General features: G+C 45.1%; 2 protein-coding genes and 1 long non-coding RNA gene across 8 annotated transcripts in view; 1 reads left to right on the top strand and 2 right to left on the bottom strand.

Moving 5' to 3' along the window:
• The window catches only part of GTF2E2 (general transcription factor IIE subunit 2), a 43,998-nt gene extending 37,417 nt beyond the window's left edge, over nt 1–6,581 (bottom strand). Inside the window, exons 1-2 of one of the 2 annotated variants that reach the window (XM_077345654.1) lie at nt 6,371–6,581; nt 692–858 (exon numbers count right to left, since the gene is read on the bottom strand). In XM_077345654.1, coding sequence (XP_077201769.1) covers nt 692–854 — 163 coding nt within the window. In that variant the 5' untranslated portion in view covers nt 855–858; nt 6,371–6,581. Of the gene's footprint in view, nt 1–691; nt 859–5,937; nt 6,155–6,370 lie in introns of those variants that run through there. The other variant, XM_077345653.1, reaches the window with a different exon arrangement.
• LOC143841394 (uncharacterized) overlaps nt 6,574–22,239 on the top strand; it is a 32,223-nt gene continuing 16,557 nt past the window's right edge. The window contains exons 1-2 of the long non-coding RNA XR_013232683.1: nt 6,574–6,724; nt 6,880–6,957. This is a non-coding gene — a long non-coding RNA (uncharacterized LOC143841394). The remainder of the gene's footprint in view (nt 6,725–6,879; nt 6,958–22,239) is intronic.
• WRN (WRN RecQ like helicase) overlaps nt 8,396–22,239 on the bottom strand; it is a 108,787-nt gene continuing 94,943 nt past the window's right edge. For all 5 annotated transcript variants that reach the window (XM_077345640.1, XM_077345639.1, XM_077345642.1 and 2 more), the window contains 7 exons: nt 21,992–22,106; nt 20,425–20,556; nt 16,783–16,945; nt 12,836–13,044; nt 11,684–11,776; nt 10,098–10,238; nt 8,396–9,167 (listed from right to left, as the gene is read on the bottom strand). In XM_077345640.1, the coding sequence (XP_077201755.1) occupies nt 9,045–9,167; nt 10,098–10,238; nt 11,684–11,776; nt 12,836–13,044; nt 16,783–16,945; nt 20,425–20,556; nt 21,992–22,106 (976 nt within the window). In that variant the 3' untranslated portion in view covers nt 8,396–9,044. The remainder of the gene's footprint in view (nt 9,168–10,097; nt 10,239–11,683; nt 11,777–12,835; nt 13,045–16,782; nt 16,946–20,424; nt 20,557–21,991; nt 22,107–22,239) is intronic.

Genomic DNA, 22,239 nt, shown 5'->3' with positions numbered 1-22,239 from the left:
CAGGCTCCTGAACGTGGGGATGAGGGAAGATTGCGTGTTGTGAGATATCACCTTAAATAAAGTGACCACACATTATGGATGGTTACACAGAAAGATGGACTTCCAGTTCACACTCTTAGGCCCTACTCTATTCCTGAATCATATGTATGCAATCAGCTGTTGATACTTGTTTTACACCAGTTATCTCACTTTTCTCCATAATATAGTTTGGCTTCCTTCAGATTGCACGGGATGGTCAAGAACGGCAGAATTTTTGATTCTGCAACTGGCCGATGTCCATTTTGATTATTATTATTATTATTATTATTAGATTTATAGCCCGCCACTCCCTTGCCACCCACCATGGTCATTATTATTCTAATTCTCCATATATTATATTCACTATATTCCCGGAACCAGAAGAACCATAGCAGCTTCACAGCCACAGATGTGCTGCAAGGACGATTCAGAAAATACTGTCGCACTTTATAGGAGACAGACTAACATTCCAATCAGACAGCGCTTCCATAAGAGCAATTTTTAATGGAAAAAATAAACTTTCAATTGATACCATCTTAAGACTGCAGAGGTTAAAGAAAAAGAATCCCAGAATGTCATTCCTAGGAAGTCACCTATGGAATTAATGGCAGGCCAATTTTAAGAGAAAAACGGGCTTACATTTAAAGCAATATGTTTTGACTCTCTCACCAACCTGCATTTTGTTTTGAGCTTGATGATCCACCCTGTTCGACCTTGGATTTTTTCTTTTTAGAAGAGGAGGAATCAGAAGATGGCGCTGGCCGCTTTTCGACGGCAGGAGTGCAGAGCGCTCGCTTCTTGAAAAGTTCTCGTTCTCTTAATAAGTTGGGGTCCATAATTCTGTTGAGAGGGGGAAAAACATTTTAGAGTAACAGGCCAAAATTCCGCTTGATTTCAGTGTTATAACTTTGCAGAAACACTGGTTAGAGATGATATATTTTGTTCATCAACAAGAGATCTTCACCAGGTCTGACAAGCTGTTATACAGTTTCTGAAAGATTCCAGAATCCTTCCACTGGAATGACTATATCAGGCACCCATATATTAGGAGATGTATTCTTTCCCTGCCAAGGCAAGGATGAAACAGGAGGGGAAGGGAAGAAACTGGAAAGGAAAAAGCTCAAGCCACTGAAAGTGAAGCTGCCAAAATAAAATTCAAAATGTATTTTCCATCTAGCAGCTACAGTGGGAACTTGTATTTTGGTACATTATTACATCACTAGGAGCCAAGCCTGTTGCATTCAGAAATACAATGGGCACTAGGGGACCTGGAAAGGCTGCAGGCAACTGTTATGGAACTCACTGGCAGGGGCAGCTCTCATGCAGCAGGGATCTGCAGCCTCCAAGCCTCGGAGGGAAGTGGAAGGAGGAGGGGGTGGTTAGGGGTGGGGGATGGAAGGCGATTGGCTGGCTGCTGGACAGACAGGCAAGCCAGTTGGAGGAGGAGGCACTCATGGGTGGGACAGCCGCCCTGAATGGGTATTAAGTGCTGAGTGGCACTTAGGCCATGAGACAAGCTCCTCCTCCAAGGCCTTACCAGAAATATATAGTGGAACAGATATGGTATATGGTATAATGGGAGTTATACCAGTTCATTACATTGTCCATCTCTCTATACTACCTGCCTGGGAAATGGAGCAGGGATTTCTAGGAAGCAGCAGAGCAAGTTTAGAAAGGCTACTGAGGGGGGGAATCAAACTCCTAGAAATACAATTAAAGTGTCAAGAAAATGATAAATGCAGCTAGACAAATGGGGGATGCTCCTAAACTCTTTTCAAAGAGAGATTGATGTGTTATAGTAAAATTAGACTGGAGTCTGGAAACCCCTTAAAAACTAACACAATTTATTTCAGTGTGAGCTTCCCTGAGAATATTATAATTTACTAACTTTTAGGAGACTATAACAACTTACTAACCATTATGTTTAGCATTCATAGAGCTTTGGAATCAAAGTTCTTCACAAACATTGTCTTGGTAATACCTAAAGCAATCCTTTAAATAAGTCAGTATTATTATACCAGCATTGCCAACGTGAGGGTGAGATAGTGGCTTGCCCACAATCGGACATGAGTTCATAGAAGAGGCAGGATTTGAATCAGCGCCTTTCCACATCACCCGCAGCCACCACACTAGACCATCTTGCTATGTTACAAGGGCCCCATATTTTTAGCGGCAAATCCTCGAAACTGAGTCTGAAGCAAAGCTAACTAGAAAGTTTAAAAGCACTAGGTGCCTTCCAAGAGCATTTATCGAAAACCAATAGCCTCTGACATGCTTACACGTCCAAGAAATAAATCTTGGTGACTCAGAAGCCAGGAACTTTCAATTCACCCTCCATTTCATTCCAACATGGTCACATACAACAGCAGGGTTGGTATCCCAGCTGAGAAGAGTTCGCAGACCCATAGGGAAATACAGTGAACATCACAATGAAGTTAGCTGTGAATAGATGGATGCTGGAATGAAATTCAGTGGCATTTAAGATTGCTTTTACAGCTTTATGAAATCTGGTACATGAACCGGTAGGAGAGTGAAGCCATTTTAGATGGCGAGGTACCAGTCTGTTTCCGGATCAAGTTTAAGGTTCTGGTTTTGACCTTCAAGGCTACACATGGCTTGAGTCCTATTTACCTGCAGGACCACTTACCTCTTTATGCCCCCTGCAGGGCACTTCGCTCTGTGGGTATGAAACTGCTGGGGCACCAGGAAGTGCGCCTAGCCTCGACCAGGGCCAAGGCCTTTTCAGTCCTGGCCACTACCTGGTGGAATGAGCTCCTGTAAGAGCTGCGGGCATTGTTGAAGCTCTCGAGGTTCCACAGGGCCTACAAAATGGATTTCTTCCACCCGGCGTTTGATTGAGGCTGGGTGCGATGAGTACAGGGGAATTTCAAACTCCCCCCCACACACACACAGTTCTTGGAGGCTGGGAGATCCTTTAGTTGTGCCACTATCTTGCTCTGCTGTTTTTTATTGTTCATCTGTATTTCATTTTATTGGGGTAAGATTTGGGGGATGTTATTGCTATAAGATTTTTATGTAACTATGGTTTTATATATACGTTGTAAACTGCCGCAAGCCAGTTTGCTGGGAGTGGCGGTCTAGAAATCAAATTATAAATAAATAAATCCAGCACGCATGCAGAGCAGAATGTATCCTGAAAACTAAAAGTCATTGTTCTGTGTTACACAGGACATGCTCAAGGCCTCAGCAACATTTGCTAGATGATAGACAGGGCTGCAGCCACCTTAAGAAATTATGCACAGCTTTGAGAAGATTGAATTTAGAACAGAGAAATAAGAATAAGCTATTGCACACCAACAGACAGGCTGATTTTGTATTAGCATCAATTATTTTGGAAGAATGATGTATTTCCTTCCATATATGGGCAAATTCTGTTACCTATTTTCTGTTTACAACACAGCAATGAATCATTAGTAGTAGCATGATGGGTGATGCATTCTACATAAGGCCAATGTGTAGAGCTTGTATAGCCAAAATTATATTGTGTATGCTTGAAAGTTGATCTTTATTTATTTGATTGATTGACTGAGGATTGATTGATTGACTGAGGATTGATTTACTGATATAACAGCCTCCCGGCAAGCAGCTCTGGGTGATGTACAACATCATGTTCAGTAGCAGTAATATAGGCTAAAGCAATTAAACATTTTAAAATCACTTAAAATCAGCATCTATATTTGGCAACAGCAACCATTATACTATTATCCTAGAACAGTCCTCATCCAATCACGTGGATTTTTTTTTGGATGGGGGCCAGCATTAGATTACAGACTATCAAAACTGAGACCATAATGTCTTGGGCAGATCTCTGGCTGTTTTTGCTGGGATCACCTTCTATTGCACTAAAAATTTCACACTGCTTGGGTGGAATCTCACCTGTTGCACTTTTATTGGAGCAAGGTACCCAGGATTTATTCATAACTTCTTGGACATCTTTCTTCCCCTTTTGGGTTTTGTTTTCCTCTCTCTCTCTTCCATCTTACCCTTTTCCTACCATCTTCTATTCATTCCCCTCATTTAGGGCACACAGGATGAGTTAATGGGAGGGAGTGACAGTTTGACAGCACATATTTTATTCTGCACATATACTATTATATACTGTATTGTATATTTTTAAAGTTCAATAACAATTGTCAAACAGTCATGAGAAATAATTTGAAACACTTCAAAACCACCGCACAGTGATGGGATGTCTCTAGTGGATAAAGAAAAAAAGTGGGTGTCATTCTATACTGTAAGAGAATTCATTTGCTGTGGATCAGCAACCCCTGATAAAGCCTATATGACATTGAAGAGTATAAGAAGGATGGTCTAATAATTTATTTATTTATTATATTTATATACCACCCTCCCCGGGGGCTCAGAGAGAGAGAAACAGAGAGAAACAGACCTATCCAATGGCAATACAATAAATATATTCATAAAAGAAAGAAAAGCATCCTTTTTTTGTAGTTTTCCTTATCTCTTTATTCTGTAGGACTTCTGTCAAAAGACTGATATTCCCATACCTATGTGAGCCTGTGGCCAGTATTATATTATTATTATATATAAGGTTTAAATTCTCATTACTTATAAAATTGATAAAAAATACTGAAGACTCAGAGGACTTGTCACTGATGAAAGAATCTCACTGAAATCGGATATTATCTGGACTCCGTTTTGACAGAAGTCCTACAGAATAAAGAGATAAGGAAAACTACAAAAAAAGGACACTTTTCTTTCTTTTATGAATATATTTATTGTAAAGGCTATATGGCAAACTGCAACTCTCCAGATGTCCATGGACTACAATCACCATGATGCCCTGCCAGCATGATGCAAGTAGGGGTTCATGGTAATTGTAGTCCATGGACATCTGGAGAGCCAGAGTTTGGCCACACCTGCTGATTGATTTCTGATCTAGGAAGCAGGCAGAAGCGGTCTTCAGGAAGCTAGCACAGTTTGGCCACCTTTGGCATAACGACTTTGCAAAACAAATCTATTACTTATCACCAGACATTTTTTCTCCTTTTTGCTTTGTGCCTCTAGCAAAGCAGCCTTGGGCAAATCGGTCTAGCTCACAGGAATGTTGTAAATTACGGGTTCCCAAAGTAGGCAATATGCCCCATCTGGGGTGCTGGAATAATGGGGGGGGGGATGAGGAATTTGGAGGCAATGGGGGGTAGCAGTCCGACTCTTCCTGCTATGGCTGCACTTTCCTAGTGAGAGGCGTTCCAAGGTAGCTTTGCCATTGCCTGCCTCTGGGTAGTAGCAGCCCTGGACTTCCTTGGAGGTCTCCCATCCCAGTGCTGACCAGGGCCAACCCTGCTTAAAGGTAAAGGTAAAGGTATCCCCTGTGCAAGCACCGAGTCATGTCTGACCCTTGGGGTGACGCCCTCATGGCAGACTCAATACGGGGTGGTTTGCCAGTGCCTTCCCCAGTCATGACCGTTTACCCCCCAGCAAGCTGGGTACTCATTTTACTGACCTCGGAAGGATGGAAGGCTGAGTCGACCTTGAGCCGGCTGCTGGGATCGAACTCCCAGCCTCATGGGCAAAGCTTTCAGACGGCTGCCTTACCACTCTGCACCACAAGAGGCTCTCTAACCCTGCTTAGCTTCCTGAAAAAAACCAATAGCTTCAAAAGGTGACCTGGAGGGGATTGTATTCCTACAGAGCTCCTTCCCCTCCTCAGACTCTGTCCTAACCAGGCTCCGTCCCAGATCACCAGAAACTTCTTAACCCAGGTTTGGCAACGCTGCCCCAAAAGTCCCCATCTTGGGACAGCTGGAAAAAACCTTCTCCTGCTTGCTCCTGGCCATGGGGATCCCTCCCCCACGACTGTTGCACAACAACCAAAAAAGGCAGCATAAGCAATATTCAGTTTTGAATTTGCAGTGGACCAGGGAAGACACATACGTTCGTGGTGGGAGGGGAGGTGGCCCGGGAGCCAAGGGGCCGGCAGTCCCCAAAAGTTTGGCCCCCACTGTTGTAAAGGCTGCTGATGACATGCCGCCCCGTTTGAACCCCAACGCAGCCTCCCGAGAACTGCGCTTTGAGCAAGGAGCTGACCACCCTCAGGGGTCCCGACTCGTCGCCGCCTCGTTCTTCAGGACCGCGCTTCCCTCCGAGTTGTGTGACTAGACCAAAACCCCGAAGTTCTTCCCCATCCCGCCCCCCACGGCTTCCATGGCGGCTTCCCCCACGCCACGAGGGAGCCCCGCCTGAGAGGAAACGGGGGCTGGTCTGAAGCGGCGTAGCCCGAGAATGTGACCAGACCCCCCGACGGAGCCACGACTCCCGCCGACCCCGACCCGGGGCTGCGCGCGCACCTGCTCGCTCGCTCACTCACCTCGCGCACGGGGGCCCTCCCCGCCCCCAACGGCGAGGGGCACGGCGGGGACGCGCAGCCGACGGCGCCCGGAGGCTCCTGCTTCCCTATTGGCTCAGGCGCCTACCGCCGGGCTTCCACCACACTTCCCATCTGGACCGTCGACGGGAGTTTGCGTCACCGTCGCGCGGAGTGTTTTTGAAACAAAAACGCGGAAGAACGGGGTTCTTTGTTGCCACAGCAACTGCGGGGAGGGCGCATGCGTAAAGCGGGACGCTCTCTTTGGGGGAGGTGGTTGTTTGTGTCCTTCCCTCCCCGCTTTCCAGGAACTTGAAGCTGAAATTCGGAACAGGCGGGGCACAACTGAAGCCTTCGGTAATAATAAATTCTAAGCATGTCCTAGAATTGCCAACTCCAGCTTCGGAAATTCCTGTAGGCTTTGGGGCAGGGCTTAGACATGGAGGGTTTTTTTTTGGAGGGGGGGATACATAATGCAATAGTCTAAATTGCAAAATTTCCCTTTCCTCCAGATAACTGTTTTCTAAAGTCTGGAGATCTGCTGTTCCGGGATATCTCCAGGTTCCAACTGGAGGTTGACAGCCAGCCTGGTACAGTGATTAAGAGTGGCTTTTGTGCACAAGATAATTTATATTATATATAATTATATATAAGTGGTGGACTAATCTGTTAATTCCCCACAGGCAGCTAGCTGCTTGGGTCAGTCAGTTCTCTCAGAGCTCTCTCTGTTGTGGGGTGGAGAAGCAAGGCGATTGTAAGTTGCTTCAAGACTCCTTTGGGTAGTGAAAAGTGGGATACAAAAAACAGTTCTTATCACATTGGAAATTATGTGAATGATCTCCATTTATCTTGGTGTTGTGGTTAAGAGCAAAAGCCTTTAATTTGGAGAAGTGGGTGTCATTCTCCACTCTTCCCATGCAGCCAGCTGGGTGATCTTGAACCAATCAGAGTTCTCTGAAGAACTCTCAGCCCCACCTACTTCATAGGGGAGAGGACTTTTGAGACTTCGGGTAGTAAAAAGTGGGGTACAAAAAACCCATATCTTCTTATTACCAATTTAAAATTCTGTGAATAATTCCCTCTGCATATCTTTGTGTTGTGGTTAAGAGCGAAGGTGATCTGGAGAAAAAAAATTCTGAAAAATGGGGGGGGGGAACAACTGCCTATGCTAGTTCACAAATGTATTGCAAGAAGAGAAAATATGACTTGCCGAGGTGCGCATTAATTCTTTGTGCACTTATATACACAGATTTACATTGTTATAAGCCACCTTCAATCAAGGGGAAAGGTGGGATATAAATGTTTTAATAAATATTCGATTCATTCTCATACGCACAATGACAAAACAGTGTATAACAGTTGATCTGAAATTAAGTAGCATACTTGCCAATATTCAAATGTACTGCAAATTTTACACCAAGTCAACAATAAGGGTGATTCCAAAAACATTGTGTTAAAAGCCACAAAAAAGAAAGAAAATTTGATGTTTGTGGACAAAATTCCAAACTTTCCTGCCAAACTATGAATTCTCTGCTTAATGCAATTAGAAATACATATCTTTCATGAAGTTGCTTAATTTCATGTTACATCTTTCTAAGATAGTGACCATCTCATGCCATGTGGTAGTAAATTCCTAACTATCCATATTACAATTCCCAATTTCTGGATATTTGGAAGTGAAGCCAGAGGACCTCAGCAGAATAGAATGCCATGAAGTCTATCCCCCCTCCCCGAAACACACACACCAGGGGAACTGATGTTTGTAGTCTGAAGAACAGTTGTAATTCCAAAAACGTTATCATAGTCCCCGTGATATGAGCTACAGATTCTTATACTCCTGAATTATTTAGGGAATATGGAGAACAGAGAAAAGGTCAAATTGGGCATGGATGAAGAGATACATTGACATTGAATTGCATGGTTGAATTAGGTGGCAAGCCTTTCAATGTTAGGAAGTGTTTGAAAACTGACTCATCCACTTAATCATAAACGAAACCTCGATATGCATAACTACACCAAACACCCAGCTTATCATTGTAAACAAATTTAATTTATAAGAAAGTGCCAAAGTTAACTGAAAATAAACAATGTTAACAATAACAGAAGGAAAGTGAGTACAATTGTTTATGCACCACAACAATTATCTCGTTTGGTCATTAGTTTTCCATGTGACTAACATGTTTGGAAAGTGTAATACGCATCAAGAATATGGGCATTGGCTGACTTCATACTGCAGTGGTCTTACAGAGGTCTGTAGTATAGCTGAAGACAACCGGGTGGTTATGTGCAATTCGTCTTGGAAGTGTATTCAGAGCATGTTCCTGCTATATTTACATGAAAATTCTTCATTGCATACAATGAAAGGAATAACTTTGCAGCAACAGAAGATCTGGTTTAAGCTGTCCATATTTTTCTTCTTCCTTCATTGTTTGGGCTCCTGCATTGGACTTGAGAAGTTTCATATAGAAACAGATTGAAGAATGAGGAGCTATCTTCTTGAAAATTTATATCCAGATATGGTTTTGTGTAAAAAAATACAATTTCCCTTTAGTACTTCATTTTTTAAAAATGGAGTATCCATATATTGCTCAATTTGTTTTAGTTACAGCTAAAAGTAACCAGTGAACTCCAAAGCTGTCAATCCATGGTTTAAGTATATATCTCTATGTCTTCAAGTTCAGCCAAAAAGACCTTTGCTTCCTCCTCCCTTTGATTTTTTGGAAGTTTTACCATGAGGAGCAGTTCCCTTCGAAGTCCCAAACCATTCTGGTAACTTCCTCTTTGAAGGCTGACTTAAGATCTAAAAAAAAAAGGAGGGGAAAAACAGTTTTTCACTTTGCAAGCCATTTTACACACTGTTTGGATTCCCATTAACCTGACTTTATTTTATTTATTTATTTTATTTATTATATTTATATACCGCCCTCCCTGGGGGCACAGGGCCACCGTTTTTCAGTGGCTATAAGTCTAAAAAATCACCGCCCCATCTCAAAATTCCAAAGGTGTCTGCAGAGTCAACAAAGGTTGGGGACCCCCAAGCTAAAGCAACACAGAGATTTGTTGTATCATGTAGTTTGGACCTAGGAGGTAGTCCAAACCTATCCATTTATCCTAATTGACATCTCTCTGAAGAAGTCCCTATAGCATGCCAACCTGCACAGGTTTCGCATATAAGACTCTGGGAAGGCTGTCTTCCCAAAATTCTCATCTGCTGCTCAACAGACTCTTCCCCAGTCATCTTAAACGGACATCTATAATGTCCTTAGATATAGTGCAGGCAGCAAAATGGTGCCCAAGCCAGATGCCACTTCAAAACACAGCTGATGTCATGAATGTCTTTGTTGTCATGAATGTCTTTGAATAGACTGAGAAATAACTGAATTGCCATATACTGTATTTGCCGGCGTATAAGACGACCCCCCAATATTTACACTCAAAATATAGAGTTTGTTACATTACATTACACTACTATGGGCCACTATGGGCAGCTATGTCTATCCCAACTGAAGTGCACCCGGCGTATAGGACGACCCCCCCGCTTGGAGGCATGTTTTTCAGGGGGAAAACGTAGTCTTATATGCCAGCAAATACTGTAAATATTTTTTTACAAACAAGGCGACAAAACACACCCTCCAGCTAGAGCAACACCTGGTTTGTGTCAACAATAAATGTCTTTTGAACACCGATCTTGCCTAAACCTATGCCAGCTGATTTATGGCCTACGATTTACCTGTGACTGGGAGTCTGTAAAAAGGTCTTCTTCCTCAGGGTCGAGTGAAGGCTGATTCCATGATGCTAGTTTGATAGAGCTCTGATGGCTCTGGACCTCCTGCCTGACATTAGGGAAAGGCTCTTCACTGCTGTTCTTTGCCTTGGAAAGGAAGGGGAGAAAAGTGACATATGCCACTTTTAAATATGTTTAATCTGTTTAGGCCTGCAAAATGAGAATATCAATCCAAGACAAGATGAAAAATTTAAATCAAAGTATTACAAAGTTGAAACTTGTGTACTAGTCATCCTCCCCAAGCCATTCAGAAAAGTTCAAATGGCAGGGGTCAGATTATTAAAGAGGTCTGTCACACTGAAAGTGCCTGTCGGTGGAAAAAGGAATGGCCCTGGCTTCCAGTTTGTTTCCCAGTACAATTTCCCAGTACAAAGTTTCCCAGTACAAAGTGGTAGCTATAACCTACCAAGCACTAAATGCCTAGGATAGCTAAAGGACCGCTTTTGGTCAGATGGTTCTCCCTGCTTACTTAGATCACCATCACAGGCCCTACGAGGGACATCTTCCCCTGCTTTGTGACTAGATAGGGGCAGAATTGCATCTTTGAAATGTTTAGAACCTTCAGAAATGGAACAAAATCCCAAGGAAGGTGCACCTGGCCCCCTCACTCATGATCCTTAGGAGACAGCTGAAGATAATTTTGTGACAGCGTTTAATGAGTTGTTCTGCCTACCGGCAGTTTTAAATTATTGATTTTCTAAAAATGGGTTTTATGCATTTTACTAGCCAAAAATCCTGTTGTACCTAAAAATACATTGGGTGCTAGTCCCAGCTGAGGCATGGAGAAGCCACAGAAGGGCCTTTGCGGGGGGGTGGGGGAGAGCGCTTGTGAGGACTCCTGTCCATCCTCTCCCCCGCCCCTGAGAAGGCCTGCCACAGCCTCTGCAGGCCTTGGCATGGGAGGAGCGCTGGTGAGGACTCCCCCCCACACACACACACACACTGGCAGGGCTCTGGAGAGGCCCAGGCAGGACTTTTTGGCGTGGGAATGCTGGCAGGGACTAGCTCTCCCCCCCAGAAACACCGCCAAGGCCTGGCAAGGCCACGGCCGGGGCTGCTCAAGAGTGGGGCAAGTGCTGGTGGGGGCTCCCTCCCTCCCCCACTAGGCCCACAATCCCATGCCCTCCGCCCTCCCTCCCAGCTCCTGCTGGCTGCTTAGCTTACTGTGAGTTGGCCCTTCCTCCATGTGGGGGTGCAATTGGAGGGGGATGCAGCTAGGGGATGGGGCATCCTACCTGATTGGCTGTTCATTTGATGGACGACCAATCAGGGACAGGACAGCCAGGGCAACCTACCTGATTGGCGGTTAGGCGATGAGTCCCCAAGTCCTCCCACCATCCCCTTGCCGTTTTATTTATATTTTCAGATTTGGATCATTCACACTACATTGCATTGTGGAAAGGTGTGAAATAAAATGTTTACAACAAAATAAAACAAGTTTCTTCAGCAGAATAGGAATTTGAATAAAGGTTTCTTGGATTCAAATCCCCACACTCTAACCTGGTTTAAAGAATAATTTAAGAAGCAGTTACCCAAGATGGAGAATCTAAAGACGTGAGATCTTGCTTTATAATTTCACAGGACCCAGAACTAGGTTTGTGTACAGCTGGCTTAACAGAATCCCTCTGAAAAGGAAAAAAAGAAAATAATGAAATTCTATTAATACACTTGCTTGAGCTACTTTTCTTCTGCCAAACTGTGACAGTATTTTCCACACACACAACCAGCCAGTGAATAAATAGCAGAGGGAAAAGGAGGACCGAGCCCCACTGACAAACCTGCCTATTATTTCTGTGAGATGCATCTCAGATGATTTTCTGATCACGGTGAGTTATAGGCTATTAAACATTTTCACCCACTTGCATTACAGTATGGAAATAGCAAATTCTCTGCAATACAACCATTAGAATAAATGAAACCTATCATAATAGCATGGCAAAATTATTTATGTGTAGTTAGCATCACGCAGTCATCGTATTAAGAGAAAGGTGATATGTCCATAAGCAAAACGGCTATAACAGCCAAGTCAGAATTTTTGCTAATTCTAGTCCTAACAACAGGAGTTCCCCATTGCTACCATTAGGTGCTGCTGTGGAGCCATGCATGTGGAAGATATTTAAATTTTTAAAAACATTTTAATTCTATCCTGCTTCTAAGGAAGTCAAGCCAGAATTCATGTTCTCCTCCCCGTTTTATTCTCACAGTAACCCCACGAGATAGGTTGAACCTTGAGAACATAAATGGGTCCTGGTGAGCAGGATTTGAGCTTGGCCCTTATCAGACGAAGTCCATTTTTAAAAATCAACAATTTAAAACTGCTGGGAAGGAGAAGAACTAATAAAACGCTGTCATAGATTAAAATATCTTCAGCTGCCTCCTAAAGATCATGTGTTAGGGGCCAGCTGCACCTCTCTCAGGAAGAAGAGGAGTTGGTTTTTATACCCTGCTTTTCCCTACCCAAAGGAGTCTCAAAGCAGCTTGCAATCACCTACCCTTCCTCTGCCCACAACAGACACCCTGTGAGGTGGGTGAGGCCAAGAGAACTATGAGAGAACTGTGATTGGCCCAAGGACACCCAAGTCAGCTGCATGTGGAGGAAGAGCACGGAATCAAACCCAGTCCTCCAGATTAGAGGATGCAGCTCTTTCCAAGCTCCCTATTTCTTTGTGTGTAATGTTACAAACCTCGGCTTCAATCCACGCAACCTTCTCTTCGTCCTTCTGTGCCGATCCCGTCCTTGACTGCAGCCATCTTGACTCGGGAGGAAGCCTTTGCTTCTCTGAGTCTGTCTGATTCCTGTATCCTTTCTCCAGAAGCGCAATGGTCATCTTTATCAGATACGGTTCTGTCTTTGCAGGCAATAAAGCACTAATATCTTTCACTCTTGTTACATCTTGGAAAGAGAGAAAAAGATTGCAAAAAAAGAAGCATGGATTAGAAATAGCCACACTTCCTTTCAAATTCAAAATCAAAAGAAGTCTACTCCATTCACTGAAGATTAACTATAAAAACACTTTAAAGACCTGGGGAAAGTCAAGCTATAAATAAAATGACAGGAGGCGCATAATCTCTTCACAGGACCCATCAAAATAACCCCAAACTACAGGCAACCTTTTGAGTTCACCGCACCTCTTCAGTAGTTTGGCTTTTCCGAAAATGAAAAAGGGGCCCGAGCAAGACACTTTGGGCCATGAACTTTAAGACTTTGTCCTGACAGCATCATCTGTAAAACACTGAACAGCCTAGCAGATTTTAAATGATGCTGGTTCGAGAGTACATTATTGACATTCTAGAAGGAGTTTTAAAAAATAGAGTCCTTCCATTGGAAATACAAAAGCCAGTAGGGCATCAGGGGAGGCAAGCAGATACTTAAAAGGCTGAGAGCAGAGGGAGAACTTGGTAGTCTTCGTATTAATAATACATGAATACGCACAAAGCCGCCTTGCACTGATTCAGGCCCTGGGACCATCACATGCAACACTGTCTACTCAGACTGGCAATGGCTTTCCAGGGTCTTAAGGGAGAGGTCTTTCTCTTCATCTACTGCCAGATTTTTTAACTGGAGATGCTGGAGCCTGAACCTGGGTCCTTCTGCAAGGCAAGCGGGTGCTCTGCCTCTGAGCTGTGGCTCTTGCCTAAATGCTGGAAATGAATTTTAGCCGGGGCACTGGACGAAGGTGCGAAGACAAGGTCTTAAGGCCACGGCCTGGAATGTCTCCCTCCCCTTTTAATTTTTGGAACATTCAGCCCGATGTTCTGCGGAACTGGAACGCTTGCCTGCCGTTCAGTGCCGCTTGGGCAGGTCCTAAGGAAAGGTGTTATGCGGCTTTGGTTCTCGATTTGATAAATAAAATATTAGGGAAGACGGGAGCTTTGGAAATCAGCGCAGTGCCTGCCAATTGCAATGCAGCAAAGCTGGAGTCTCATCAATGCAGAGTAACCCGAGTTCTGACCTCATTTGCACTCCACTAACGCTGATCAAATCCAAAGTGATCGACGTCTTTCTCTCGTGCTCCCTGCCAAAACTGCTGCCTTCCCGCCACGTCCCAGCCTTTCAAGGGCAGCGGAAAAGCACCCACATGTTGAGCAGCTACATCTAGATTTGGCACAAGGCAACACAAGCTCAGATGACAAAGAAACCGAGGTTGGACAATTCAGAAAGAATGGCTTCTCTTTCTTTTTCCTCTCTCACCCGCCCGTTAGAACCAAAATCCAGGGAAGCTCCCTTTGTGACGTTCTCTAGCCCAACCCAAGGGACCCACAGCAGTGTTTGATCGTCAAAACAAAACAACTGCGCAGGGGAGAAACGTTTGGCCTGAAGAAAGGTGGCTTGTTTAGGGCTAAAGTTCACACTGAGCAAGAAGATTCTGGCCATCACCATTGTCTCTGCATCAAAGCGATCAGGCCAAAATTAATTCAAACCATTTCCTACTGTCGCCAGGGTCCATTCTGCTGGAGAAACGAGAGCCATTGAAGCCCAATGCAGGGAGGTTGGGCTGCATTCTTCTACTGAGTCTGTCCCCTTGTCTATTCAAGCCAGTATTACTAGAGACCCTAGATTGGCAGCAGCCCTCCAGGGTTTCTAGTAGAGATCTTTCACATTACCTGCTCTCTGATCTCTTTTTTTTAACAGGCGAGACCGGAGATCAAACCTGGGACTTCCTGCATGCAAATTAGATGCTTAGTCATGGCTCCTCCCCTTCCCCTAAGCTCTCACACACAACTTGAAAGGGGATGCCAGCTCCACAGGCCTCACTACTGTATAAGCTGACAAACCCCGCGGACCTCCCAGAGACTCAACCCTGGCCACAGATTAAAGCAGTGAAAGCATATGCAGATCCCCTGAATCAAAGCCAGGATTGTAGTTCACATCTGTTTTCTCCAGATGTTAAAAATCCCTTCCTTTCTTAGGGAAGAGGGATCCAGATGGCTTTGGCAGTTCCGCGATTTTGTCGTGGAAGTTAAGACAACAGTTCCCCAAATAGAATAATGCTGCAGCTCTGCTGCCACATTGGTGGAGAGACATAGAATCCTAGAGTTGGAAGGAGCCATCCAGGCCTTCTAGCTCAACCCTCTCTTCAATGCAGCATCAGCCTAAAGCATCCAGGATAAGTATCGGTCCAGACGCTGCTTGAAGACTGCCAGGGAGGGCAGCCCTTAGGCAGCTGATTTCACTGCTGAACTACTCTGACTGTGAAATTCTCCCCCCCCCCCCGCCCAATATCTAGCTAGTATTGTTCTACACATAGTTTAAACTCATTACTGTGGGTCCTATCCTCTGCTGCCAACAGGAACCTTTCCCTGTCCTCCTCTAAGGGACAAGCTTTCATATACCTAAAGAGAGCAATCATGTCCCCTCTCAATCTCCTCTTCTCCAGGCTGAACATTTCCAAATCCCTAAGCCTTTCCTCATAGGTCTGTCCTCAGGTCCCGGATCATCCCTGTTGCTCTCCTCTCTACACACTCTCAATGTTGTCCAGGTCCTTTTTGAAGTGAGGCCTCCAGAACTGCGCACAGAACTGCACACCCGTGGGGTCTGACCAATACAGTATGCAGTGGGACTATGACATCTTGTGATTTTGATATGACACCTCTGGCTAGATCATCTTGAAAACGCCCAAAGCAGGGTCAGATGCACTTGGATGAGAGAAAGGGGAAAAGCCATTCACAGGGGATGGGAGAACTCTCATCTCGTCTAGGTCAAACCAACTTGAGACTGAGCAGAGTTAGTGGAAGGTCTTCTTTCAATGGTTACATACATAAGGATGTCAAGTCACAACTGACTTATGGAGACTCCAGTAAGCGGCTTTCAGGGTAAGTAAGAAGGAGAATACAGAAATAGGTATTCAATCAAATCATTGGCCAATCCAACCTAATACTGTCTCTTCTGACTAAATGCAGCTTCCTAGAAGCTTGAGCAATGAACTTACCCTGCCCTGCTACCTATCTTAAGTGGAGGGGTCAGGGTTGATCCAGGGATCGCTTCTATGCAAAGCATATGCTCCGCCACCGAGCTACAAGTCAGTCCCAACCAATTCTGAATATTCCGATCCAGGAGTAGGCAGCCAAGTTTGGAGTTTTTACACATGGGACAATTTGTTTCCCATTTTTGAGAGAAGTTTTGCATTTGCAACCAAGGTGGCTTGTTTATAAGAGTGAACCTAGAGCCACTGCATTGACATGAATGTGAGCAGGTATAATGACAGCCAGCAAGGTTAAGAGCCTCTAGTCTGGATAGCTGGATATGATTCCCTGCTCTTCTACATGCAGCCAGCTGGCTGACCCTGGAATAATAACAGTTTTTTGAGAGCTGCCATTGCAGAGCAGTTCTCTCAGGGCTCTCTCAGCCCCAGCTACCTCACTGGGTGTCTGTTGTGGGGAGAGGAAGGGAAAGATCTTTGGAAGTTGCTTTGAGACTCCTTCAAGTAGTGAAAAGAGGAGTATGAATGCCAAGTCTTCTTCTTCGCCTCTTTATATGTCCAGGAAGAGCCCCCTTTCGATGAAGACTCCTTATTTACATATTGCATATTCCAGTAACTCCATTCTATTACATATACAGCAGGATGTCTCGCTGATTCGATTAACGTACGCTTTATTCTGCTGCTCCATGAGCATAAGAAATGAATCTCACCTGAATTGATGGGAGGGCTTTGGATGGTTTTCGTGATCAGTTCATATATCTCAGGAGTCAGGCCCGCACGTTCTAAATCTACTGGGTAGCCAGCTTTCAGAGCCTGGGATAGGTGAGTGCCCACCACCATAAGAGGTAACGACCGCTTCTCACTTATAGTCCTCTAAGAAATCAAGAGGAAAAGGTATCAGAAAATAGTCCATCCTGTGCCACTTGACAAACCCAGCCTTTGTACTTCAAATATATAGCCTCAGAAACCAAAACAAACAACCTTAGGGTTGCTTTGCATATGACTCTGGTGTACAAATAGTGTTGCCAGCTCTGGGTTGGGAAATTGATGGAGATTTGGGTGTGGGGCCAGGAGGAAGGACCACATCAGGATGTAATGTCCACCTTCCAAGGCATCCACTTCCTCCGGGGGAACTGACCTCTGTGGTCTGGGCACGAGTGGGACTTCCAGGAGCCTGTGGTTCAGTTGTAATCTCCAGACCGTGCCTGGTTGGCAACTCTATGTGCAAATGAAACACGTTTGGGAGCCCTTACGTAGCTGGGTATATTTATCATCAAGCCAGGTAGTTATGATAAGCTCCCTTGTTGAATGTTTGCCTTTGCCTTGTCAAAGGCAAATCCAAGTTTCCTGCCACATAATTCATGGAATGGCCTTCATGCACTTAGAACAAAACTCCCAGCAATACAGAGGCCTTTGCTACTCTTACTAGGAATGCTACTGGTCTTTCAACTGGTGGATCAGAGCACAGCCCGAGATGGGTTGAAGACACAAAGCAGTCTTCTGCTGAATCAGACCATTAGTTTATCAAGGTTCCTTAGACTGATGGCTGAGCTCAAGTAGTTGAGCTATCTGGTCCTTTTGTTTTTAAAACTGGAGATGCCAGCGATTGAATTTGGGGAGCTTCTGCATGCAAAGCAGTTGTTCTACCACCGAGACACAGCCTCTACCAACATTCTTTTGTTTCCTCCTCCCCTCTTCATGTTACAAATTATTAGAGATGCAGCAGGGGTGTGAAAGGGGAACACATCATGAGCAACTAAGGCAGAGACAGAAATGGCAATTAGCTGCCACTGAATAGATCAGCAGCTATTGCAAATATCTTGGCTCAGGTGGACGAGGAAGAAAGAAACAAGAAGGTGGAGGAAGGGGCAGAAGAGAAGCAAAAGAAAAGCAGGTCCCACGTTAAAGGTTCAGGCGAAAGTTCCGGCATTCTGCTCTCGTTCCAATTGCACACATTGGGTTTAAATGAAAGCATGTTAAGAAACGCCTCTCCTAAATTAGTCTTTGTCCTTGCTGAAGGAAGATGAAGGTTTTATGATCTTGTTAAAGCTCAAAAGTGATTGCTTATCTCAAGCTGTAAAAGCCTTGCGAGAACTTAGAGTAGTGACTTCGCTTGTATTTTTTTAAGATGTCCTGGATAATTAGATACGCTTTAAATTAATTTACTTGAGAGAAGGAAGAACTTGGCAGTAGAAGAGACAGGCCTCTACGTTTCTGATAACAAGTGTGCCAAGACTCTAGCAGGCTGATGGGCTACATTTGGCTTTACAGGTCACAAGTTGTGTGGGCCTGGAACACAGTAGTGACAATGGCAACTAAATTACATTGCTGTGTTAAAAGGGAAAGGTCATATGTTGAGTTCACGGATCCCAGCCTCACAGTTGGACCTGGGAATCCCCCGGAATTACAGCTAATCTCCAGGCAACATAGATCACTTCCCCTGGAGAAAATGCCCGCTTAGAAGGGGACTATCTGGCAGTACATCCCACTGAAGTCCCTCCCCAAACCCCAGTCTCTGCACGCTCTACTCTTCAAAGCCTCCAGGTGGCAACTCTAGTTGAGTTTACGGGTGCTGTTCAAAGCTTAGAGATAAATGTTAATTGAAAAGCTTTTGTGCTTTAAGTCAGTGGTCCCCAACCTTTTTAAGGCTGGGGACCGGCAGGGCAACTGCCCAGCCACGGCCGCCGCGCATGTGCAGCGTATGTGCGATTTGGCCGCGCACGGCCGGGCCGCACATGCGCAATGCGCAGCGTGGCCCTGATTCCCCCCCCCTCCCGCAGTAAGAAGCTTCCCGGGCCTGGGAACTTTTTTACTGCGGGGGGGGGGCGGGGAGAGGGAGCCGCGGCCCAGCGCCAAGGCCCGCGGGTTGGGGACCACTGCTTTAAGTGAAAAGAGCAGTATGCTCTATATTCGTACATAAGTACATTCGCTTTTGGTTCTTTTAACTTTTCTGAGCTAAGTGCGGCCTCTTGCGCTTACTGTGCACATGCGCTTTGGCAGTTATTTTCTTCTCATAAAGCCGAGGGCAGTATGTTATGTTTGCTGACTTTCTCCCAGCCAGGAGACACCAGGGTGCAACGCTGTAATCAATAGTTATTTGATACGAGGCATCGGATTACGTAGTGCTAATTGTATTACTGCGCCGGTTTAATTAGTCCGCAGGTATTTCAGATTTGTCGGCGCTCTCACAAGGAACACTCCTGGGAAGGAGGAGTCAAGCAGCAAGCAGAGCCGGCATCAAAGCACATCGTGACAAATAAGAATAGCAAAGTATAGGTCTGGCCCAAGGGGGTGGGGGTGGGGGTAGGGGTGAGGGGAGAATTGCAGGAGAATTTCAGGAAAACTTTTGTTAAGGGCAAACCCCCCCCTGTAGTTTTACAGGGATAGCTCCGAATGAGTTGAATGCATTAGCAAGGCTAATAGGAAGCATTGCTTTCTCCCAGCAGGATTTATTCGCAAACGGAACTGGCTACAGAGCATTCTATCCATGCAGTCAAGTGAACCAGAGATTGGTTGGAATCTGGCATGTCAATATTCCCAGACAGGAAGTGAACCGGGCAAAAAGGGGACCCAAAGCAACTGCAGAGAAAGGCAATGGCTGCCAATAGGAATCAAGAACTGTCAAAATTCATGCTATTAAGGAAGTATTTCACACACACACACACACACCCCTCCAAACAAAAATTAGGAAATATTCAGAACTCTGTTCCAAACCAGAGTTCGTCACTTCCCGTAACCATCAGTATGCATGATATGATATGAGCAGCATCTGACCTGATAGCATTTCCCTAAATCAGTAGTTCCTAAATTGGTCATAAACAGGGTTACCGAAAAGGCCTGGATCCTGTTAATTTAATTGAGGCTGGATGGGAGACCTCCAAAAATAGCAGGGTTATGACAAGGAGGCAGGGAATGGCACACCACCTCTGAACTCTCAGGCCTTGCAAACCCATGGGGTCACTATAAGTCAGCTGCGACTTGATGGCATTTTTCACCGCGTGTAAAAATGGACCCCTGATGTTTTCATAGAATCATAGAGTTGGAAGGGGCCTACTGGGTCATCTAGACCAACCCCCTGCAGGACACTCACAAACTTATCGCTCATCCACTGTAACCTGCCACCCCCTTGAGCCTTCACAGAATCAGCCTCCGTCAGATGGCTAACCAGCCTCTGTTTAAAAATTTCCAAAGATGGAGAACCCACCACCTCCCGAGGCATGGGGGTCATTAACATCCCCTGGCAAATAACCTGGGCATGGAGCCTCTATTAAAGTGACAAGACATGTTTCTCCCACACACTTGGCAAGCCTAAGCATAATCCACGAAATAAAGATGGAGGCCCGACAGCTTACCAATAACATATTCTTTTCCTGAAAAAGCCTGTACGTTATGTGCTCTGACGGTGTTAAAGTGCTACGTCCGTCTCCTGGCTGAAGGACAATTTGTGGTTGGGTCCCGGATCCATCAGACTTGAAGATGTCTGACTGCAACAAAACAAGATTCAGTTTTTTAAAGAACTGTAACAAATGACCTGTATAAGGAAAAAACAGAAATCTTTTCCAAAGTAGGCACTAACTGACAGGTACACTAAAACCAACTGCTGGAACCAGAGGAGTCCAAAATGTTGAAAACTGTTTTCCCATGGCCTACAATGCATTAACAACATTTCTCAGTTTGTACTTGTTACTGTCCTAAACCGAGTTCCTCTAGGTCCATGAAGGCACTGAGTTAGAAGGGTATGCAGTGGCACTTGCCAAGGATGACTGTTAATCCGAGGAATTAGTTATCTTGTCTTGTTTCTCCAAGGAGTTAGGATCAGCAGACCGCACTTCTTCCATCTTGTGGCCAAACTGTCTTGTGAGCCAAGTCCGAATCTCCTTCCCTACCTTGAAGATGCTATTCCCTTGAAAGGTGCCTTTTCATACTGGTGGTCACTTGTAGGAATGGCCACGAACTGGCTCACAACCTTAAATTTGTCACAGATTTGGCCGGTTCCTCCCCACCCACTCCCAAACATTTCCTAGATCTTCTGTCCAGTTGGGTTTGGGCCATTTAAACCCTCCATTTGCTTCTCCCCCTTCCAAACAGAAGGAAGCAAGCCAGAGGTTTTAAATGGCTGCTAGCCATTTCAATGTTTGATTTAGCTCCTACTTCCAAGTGGGAAGGAGCGAAATGGATTACTGAAATGGTTGCCAGCCATTTAAACCTAGCAGTAGCCATTTATAGCCCCCATTTCACTTCTCCCTCTTCCAAAGGGAGGAAAGCGAAAGGGACCCCTGAAATGGCTTCCAGCCATTCCAGACTTATATGGCCTTCAGCTGGCCCTCCTGCCTGATCATGCTCCATCCTATGTGGGCTTTGCCACATGTCTTGCATCAACCCTTTCTCTTTTTTCACATCGTGGGGCATGAGGAGAGAAAGGACTTCAAAGGGTAAAATGCCCCAGAGTCTGCTTCTAAAGCAGACATTTTCTCCAGATGAACTGATCTCTGTCGCCTGTAATAGTGGGAGATAGTGGAGGCTGGAGGATAGTGGGAGATACCTGGAGGTTGGCACCCCTACTCCCCAAATCCAGTTCCTGGGGAAAAAGGACCTTCAGGAAGAGCATGAACGGGATGCTGGAAGACAAGAGAAACCAGCAAAAAAGTCTCTCTTCTGTAAGTGGAAATCCCACCCAGCCATTTCTCCACCTTTCTGTCTGCTGAGACTCAAATGTTTCCCTACTGCTTCTCACACTGATGTTTTCTCCCCAGTGGGCTATGGAGGTGCAGTTGTGTCTTCTTTGGAGAGTGACAAGGAAGCAGCCTTTGGCCTCTCACATGAGAAATGAGTCCCATTGAAGCTGGCTGCTGGCTGTTGGATAGCAAATTTAAGGAACACAGAAGGAAATAAACCCTCTTGAATCAAGTTGCATCTGACCTGGAGGCTATTGGCTCGACAGAACTCCTTGATTGTGCTCAGGAGAGGAACCAACATGGTGGATTTGGCTTCAGAAATGCCATCAACTCTCTTCACGTTTTCCAATGTTGTAGGTCTGAAGGAAACAACAACAATCCAAGGTTTAGTGGCTTGACTTTCTAATGCAGCAAGAGCGCTGAATCTAGAGAATCATATATGAGCACCGGTCTCCAAATATGGCATCTCTCAGGACAGTGTTCTTGGGAGTG

Source organism: Paroedura picta, chromosome 7 (assembly GCF_049243985.1).
Source record: "Paroedura picta isolate Pp20150507F chromosome 7, Ppicta_v3.0, whole genome shotgun sequence".
NCBI classification, from domain to species: domain Eukaryota; kingdom Metazoa; phylum Chordata; class Lepidosauria; order Squamata; family Gekkonidae; genus Paroedura; species Paroedura picta.
This window is presented reverse-complemented; position numbering and strand designations above follow the sequence as displayed.